We start from the raw sequence: 6,866 nt of genomic DNA on the forward strand, positions 1-6,866 counted from the left end.
AAAGCCAACATGAGGAGGCAGAGGACGGAGGGAGAAGGGCAGCGGACGGCGGAAGTGAGGGGTGCAGAGAGGAGACGGAGCGCAGAGAGGAGGGATGTGGTGGACTTGTGTTTACAGGCCACGGTCACAAAGCAAACTGTGGCTTTGTGCGTCAGCAGCCCCGAGTTTTGATGGGTCACCACTGCAAACCAATAATCAACAATATTTACACCACGATAGACAATCAGTCCGTTTCTCAGGATGTGAAACACTTCAGGAAGTGAACAACAAAAACATCAGGTTCGTCATCAGTGGCTTACTTTCATATAAAGAGACCTAAACATGCAGAGAAAGACGCGGAAGCCCCTTTTCAAACACCCGTTCATCCACATACAAACATTGATCCCCACTGTGGTCCCCGCTGAGCTCGGGTATCCCCCCCATGGGATCGCCCATTAGTAGGAGACTCGCTCGCAGGCAGCTGCCTCAAAGCTCTGCAGAGGTATCAGATCTCCTCCTCTTCCTCATCTCCTTAATTAGGACAATTAAGAGATTTACAGGACAGATGGATGGAAATCCAGCTGGCTGCAGTGCCTGCCTCTGAGGACGGCTCTGTGGATGATGAGGTGAGATCTGAGTGAGCGCTCAAGAGAAGCACAACTCACTGATGGGACTCTGGCGCCCTCTCGTGGTTGTGCGATGATACAGGTAGTAAGTAAAAAGCAATGACACTAATTTCTGTTCTGTATTATGCTCAGTTTGTTTTGAGGAAAAAGAGTTTTTCATAATATGATGAGCGTTTGCTTTCATTAGAAAGACCAAAAAGATGTTTAAAAGAAGCACACCTACTGAGTGTAGGCGTGTCAGTTTTATCGTGATGAATCAAACTGTTGTCATTAAATGCTTTAATCAAGAGGACTTTTTCATCAAATCAAAAGCAACATGTCAACACTGCATCAAGCCTTTATTATGACGGCGATGTGTGTCTGTTCTGAATTGTTTGCCTGTTTTATCTTTTACTGCCTGGTTCCCTCAGTGATGGTCAGACCAAATAAAACAAGGGAGGCATCATATCAAAATATAAACATCATGGGAATTTATTACCATGAAGAGGATGGCAAAGATGTAGTATCATTCAATTACATATAGAGTCACATAAAAACAAAGTTATTCAGAGTTGTTGGAGGTGTAAACAGCATCTCCTAAATCATGTTTTTCTTATCAAGGTTAAACCAATCAATGTGTTAGTTTACTAATGGTAATTAGGCCGATTTGTTTTGCCAAGATAACCCTTCAGACACACAAAGATTTACATGAAGTGCTGGAAGAAGAAAATATAGTAATAAAAGGTAGTACGCTACACCCAATGAGCAGAAAGGAAAGCATATTTAAAGCAAAACTTACTGTATGAATGCCAAACTAAGATGGTGCTGAGATTATTTAGTGAATATTTACTTCATGGAGATTATTTATTGGTTATTTAACCAACTAAACACGCAGGTGAATTCGCAGCAGATTTGGCTTCTTTCCTCGATTAGATGAAGTGATGGACAGAAATATACAATCTTCTTTTGCTACTTTCATAAAGTTCAAACCCCTGTCTGTGTTTTTTCACGCTATAGTGTAGAGTAACTAAATGTTTCACAGCTCTTGTAGAGACTCAGATCCTTTGTAATGTAGCGCTCCACCTCTCAGCCACCTGCTGGTAGGAAAATGTGGTTGAGTATTTTTAAGAGTATTTATTCACAATAAAGAGAAAATACTGGGACCACTCACATGTTCAGGCTGCCCTTCTTCTGTTTTATTCCTGTAAACAGAAAGTATAGGGGTCAGTTTAAAGAAGGACATTGTGTCAGACTTCTTAAAAGGGGGGTATTATGCTAATTCCAAGTGTCATATTTTACTCTGTGATACCTGAGGAGTAGCTTAGCATAATTTAGATTCACACAAATTCCTCATTTTTCTCACACTGGTGCTCACGCAGGGCCTCATACAGCCTCTGCCTGAAACGACTCAGTCAGCTCTGTCCCTTTAAGATGCTTTCTTCTGATTGGCCAGCTCTCCGAAGCCTGCTGAGGCTGCACTTTGTGATGTCAATGTGTGAAACCTGGTGTTCACAGCAGCCTGCCGACTGAGCTGAGAAGCCTGGGGATTACTCCAACATACTGTTACCTACAGATTTGAAACTTCACCCTCTTTTAGTCTGAACATCCAACATTGTAATATTATATATACGTCTTAAAATGTGAAACAGCATAATACCCCCTCTTTAAGTTTAGTGAATACTCACTTCGAAGCTGCCATGCTGTCACTACAGCAGCAATCAAGCCCACCAGCACCACTGGCAGCACGATGGCAGCCAGGTGACCACTTCGACCCTCCTCAACGCTTGCCTGGCAGAGAGGATTTAACAACAGTTTAACCTCACCTTCACCAGAGATAAAGCTCTGTCTGTGAACATTTAAGTTGTATTCACAGGTTTTTGCCACCAGGGGGCAGAGCATCAAAACAAGCTTGGAAAAGTCACAAGTTTAACAAGTCATTTTTTGGGTTAACAAACAATTGTCTACTTTCATGTTCTGTTAATAATTTTCAGAGACATATTAGCGTTCATTTGGAGTTGTGTTTCGGGCCATCTGGTAACTGTAAATCACATATTCATCCTACTTTTGGTTTTGGTTCTCCTTCTGAGAAAAATAGCCTAGAGTATAGCTAGCTTAATGCTCAACTATGTTCAGCAGCTGAGCCACTAACTTAGCTCTAAAGGCTAACTCTCTAAGGGGTTGAAACATAAGTGAACCCTGTAATTTAAACGTAGCCATGTGATGCTAATAATGATATTATTCGTTACTCAGTGGTAAAAAAAAAACAAAAGTACATGTACTCAAGTATTTGAGGCTTACATTTCAGAAGGAAACATGTTCTTTATCCTACAGTTATGTTACAGCTAGCTGACAGGTTTTGGTTTAAAAAACAACAATAATGTCATGAAATGGATATCAATAGATAAAATTTGATATCTTTTGTCAATTTTCATATAAAAATATTTCACAAATTTTTGAGGACGCTATCCGCTTCTCCAATGGGCCCTGGAAAACCTCCGCCAGTGTGTGGAAACACGTCATCTGGCGGAGGCCGGGGAGCTTGCTAAACTACACTTCCTCAATCTAGGACGCCCGCCTCCGATGTCATGTATCGTTCAAAATCATCAGGTTTGAAATGTAGACTGCAGACCTGAAGATTTTTTAGATGATCCAGCGTTATATTCTCATCGTATTTCTGATTCTGTACCGCTCTGAGCCGTTGCCTGCAGCGATCAATGAGAATTTAACTCCAGTGTCTCTCGCTGGGCCGTTCCTTTCAGAGGAGGGGGCGCAATGCACGCTGGGTGTTGTAGGAATGTAGAATGGGCGAAACCACGAGCTGTTTGTACAACTTTCTCCACAGCTATGGCGCCAATTTCAAATATCATTGCTTCTATCGATTACAGAGAACACCAGCTTACCTCCTTCCTTTGACTGACAGTGGCTTTTTCCAGGGGAGAATTGCTCCTTTAAGTGTAAGAGAGCACTTTCACCGAGTGGTATTGTCCTACTTTTACTTTTACTTAAATGATGATCTGAATACTTTCCCTTAAACTGCTGTTATTAAGGGTCCCTGGTTTCATACTTACAGCAGCTTGAGTGTCAGTAGGTACGGTGGTAAGGAGATCTTCCCTCTGATGACCTGTCGGGAACAAGCGCAAAGAGGAAGTGTTGCTTTTCAGAAAACTGCTAAAAATGCAAAAACAACACATCCAACAAAATATCCAATGTGAGAAGATGTCGGGCCAAATAAAGTGTTTGTTCCGTTGTCTGAGGAACTGTGATTGTTATTTTTGGGGGGCTGCCTTGCTGAGTGTGAACAGGGGACCCTACTTCTGCTGTTATAGGAACTGAGAAGGAAACAATTGTTTAAGAAGCACAGAATCGTAAGAAAACAGGTTAAAGCTATGAAAAGACCAGCCCTGAATATACAAAAGAATTACAATCAAGAAACACAACACCTGATTCTTCAGTGGTGATGGTGAGGACATTGCTGGCTTTACTGACGCCCAGACTGTTCTTGGCAAACATGCGGATGTTGTACGTAGACAGATTTATCTCTATTATTGTGGCCTCTGTTTGGTCGGGGCTGAAGTCTACAACGGTCTTCATGTAATCCCACGAGGCTGTAAAAAAGCATCATATTACCCAGTGTCGAAAGGTTAAACCTTTATAGTTAAATTACATTGAAGTGCAAACAATGTAATTCCTCTGCTGTACCGTTCACGGCTTTATACTCCAGGTAAAAGCCGGTTATGGGGCTGTCACCTTCAAACCCAGGAGTCCATAACAGAGAAATTGTGCTGCCTTTTACCTCCTTTATCTCGACCACAGGGGGGTCCGGGGGCACTAGAGGACACACAGAAGGGACATTTAGATTAAACAGCTTTAAATGTTTTTCCATCAGAAACACAGATTGTGACGATCATGTCTCGTACAGACAAATGGTGAAGCTGTGAATAATGGATCTACTCCTCCAGCAGACTTTGATTTGGGCTCATTTTGTGGTTCAAAGAGACGATGGATTCACAGCTGGAGGACTACATTCAAATAATGTCATATCTGAAATTAGAATAAGGTGAAGCACCAGTGGACCGACTCTTATTATCTTTAGTTAAAAGTACCTAATGTGATACTTGTAGTGCTTTCTCCCCAGACTGTGGCAGCAGTTACAGCCTCAACTGTTGAAGTTGTGTGAGCTTGGGCTAAAGGGGGAAAAATGCCGTTATAAAACAGGTTTATTTATAAGATTTTAATAAATCCATTTTAAAAATGTCCATTAACTAAACAAATACATGAAGTGAAACCTGTATTGTCCTGTATCCACGTGGTAGCGGTGGAAAAAGACCTCAAAGTTGACGCTGTTGAAGTTGTGGGAGATTGGGCTACAGGGGGAAAAATGCAGTTATAAAACAGGTTTATTTATAAGTTTTAATAAATCAATTTTAAAAATGTCCATTAACTAAACAAATACATGAAGTGAAACCTGTATTTTCCTGTATCCATGGTGTAGCAGTGGAAAAAGACCTCAAAGTTGACGCTGTTGAAGTTTTGTGAGCTTGAAACAAACAAAAACAATCCTGTTTAATTAAATGATATTAAATTAACTTTATTTTAGTGATTAATTCATGTTTATAGCACATTATTTGACCAGCTTACCCTCATCCAGAGTGGGGCACAGTGGGGCAGTCGAGGCCGGTCCTATTCCTGCGTTTGTTTTGGCCTGTATGAGCACGCCGTAGATGGCAGAAGGCTTCAGGTTGTTCAGGGTGACGCTCTCGACCTCTCGTGTGGCCGTCACCGTCAAGTGCTGCCACCTTTTGAATTGTCTGTTGTTAGGGTCGTACTCTCTGTAGCTGATGCTGTAGCTCCGAAGAACCCCATTTCTGTGGTCAGGCCTCGGAGGCTGGTCGAGGAAAAAAAACCCAAGTGATTAAAATTTTTTTTTTAAAAACATGGTAACTGCTTGTGTTTTTTTCCTTTTAGAAAATATCATTTTGGAATAACTATATCCAGCATCAAAGCCTGAACAATTTATAAACTGAGACTTTACCTTCCAGGTGACTTTGATGCTGTGAGCAGTGAGAGCCTCTAGCTGCATATCCAGGGGAGGACCCTCTGGAGCTGAAGGGAAATCAAATTTGAAAGCGGCGATCCATCAAAAAGTTCATTTTAGTTCTGCATTTATTTAGTTATGTCTGAAACAATAAATAGCGTCAGACTTTACCTGCTTCTTTGGTTGTGACTGTGAGAACATTGCTGGGTTCGCTCATGCCCACATCGTTGACGGCGAACATGCGCAGGTTGTAGGTCTTGGCCGGACGCAGATCCACTAAAGTCAGCTGAGTCAGTTCAGGATTGTAGACCTCGGTTCTCACGGCGGTGTCCCAGGATGCTGTGCAGCAGGAAAGCAGATGACATGCTCACTTCAGGGTATATTGCTAGATAAAATTAGCTGCCTTTTGTCCAAAGATTGTTGTTATATTTTCTTATGCAAACCTTGTTTGTTTTTCAGATCGATCCTGTAGGTAGTGATAGGCCTGCCGCCATCAAACACAGGAGTCCAGCGAAAAGTCACAGTTCTCTCCTTCACCTCTCTTGTCTCCACCTTCAGAGGATTAGGGCGGACTATAAAGACAGAATACAAAATACATGATATACAGTGCAGTAACAACTACTAGATTTAACCATGGAGACACGAAAACACAAAATTGTCCAAAGTTTCAATCCATTTATCCGTCTTTTAATTGTGTAACAAATCCTCCCCGTGGGTCTTACCTGGCAGCACGGTCAGAGTCTGCTGGTGTTTGTGGTCATTGAACCAGCCCGGTATCGCCACCCGGCAGCCGTACACCCCCGAGTCGCTTTCCTCCAACTGCCTGATGGTCAGCGACACGTCACCGTTCTCCAGGTAACCCTTGAACAGGTAGCGCTCTGACAGTCTGCTGACCATCGCTGACCCGTCCGACTTGATCACCTCGTTGGCACAGCCTCTGTTGGGGATGGCTCCTCGACCCCAGCATACAGGAAGCTTGCCGTAGTACTTGGCATCATAGTTGCATATCAAAGTAACATCTGTTCCCACTGTGGCTATGATATCCCCCGCAGAAACACAACCTGAGAAGAAAGAAAGTCCTGCTGGAAATGAGGTACGGTTTGGGAAAAAAATTAAACATAAAACATGCAAATGCAGATTATTCTCATGGCTGACTTACTGAGGAGAAGACTCAAGAGGAAACTGCGACAAGGATGGAGATGTCGTCTGTCTGAAAGAGTCATTTTGCTCTCTTGTCTCAGAATGAA

General features: G+C 42.4%; 1 protein-coding gene across 4 annotated transcripts; it reads right to left on the minus strand.

Annotated features, from left to right (window-relative positions):
- Positions 1-1,052: 1,052 nt before the first annotated feature.
- LOC138598263 (cell adhesion molecule DSCAM-like) lies at positions 1,053-6,866 on the minus strand. Of its 4 annotated transcripts, none has more exons than XM_069670014.1 (15): positions 6,779-6,866; positions 6,342-6,680; positions 6,063-6,191; positions 5,791-5,958; positions 5,617-5,687; positions 5,223-5,469; positions 5,050-5,121; positions 4,871-4,948; positions 4,688-4,768; positions 4,284-4,412; positions 4,025-4,189; positions 3,653-3,705; positions 2,270-2,372; positions 1,756-1,786; positions 1,053-1,681 (listed from the first exon to the last, which is right to left on the minus strand). In XM_069670014.1, the coding sequence occupies exons 1-15, from the start codon at positions 6,840-6,842 to the stop codon at positions 1,621-1,623; spliced, it is 1,791 nt and encodes a 596-aa protein (XP_069526115.1). In that variant the 5' UTR covers positions 6,843-6,866; the 3' UTR covers positions 1,053-1,620. The 4 variants fall into 4 exon arrangements, with proteins under 4 accessions (XP_069526115.1, XP_069526114.1, XP_069526113.1 ...); XM_069670013.1 differs by having other exon boundaries at positions 6,342-6,698; XM_069670012.1 differs by having other exon boundaries at positions 1,053-1,678; positions 6,342-6,701.

The sequence above is a fragment of the Semicossyphus pulcher genome, unplaced genomic scaffold (genome assembly GCF_022749685.1).
Source record: "Semicossyphus pulcher isolate SPU_LCO1_2020_fin unplaced genomic scaffold, fSemPul1.0.p SCAF_2, whole genome shotgun sequence".
NCBI lineage: Eukaryota > Metazoa > Chordata > Actinopteri > Labriformes > Labridae > Semicossyphus > Semicossyphus pulcher.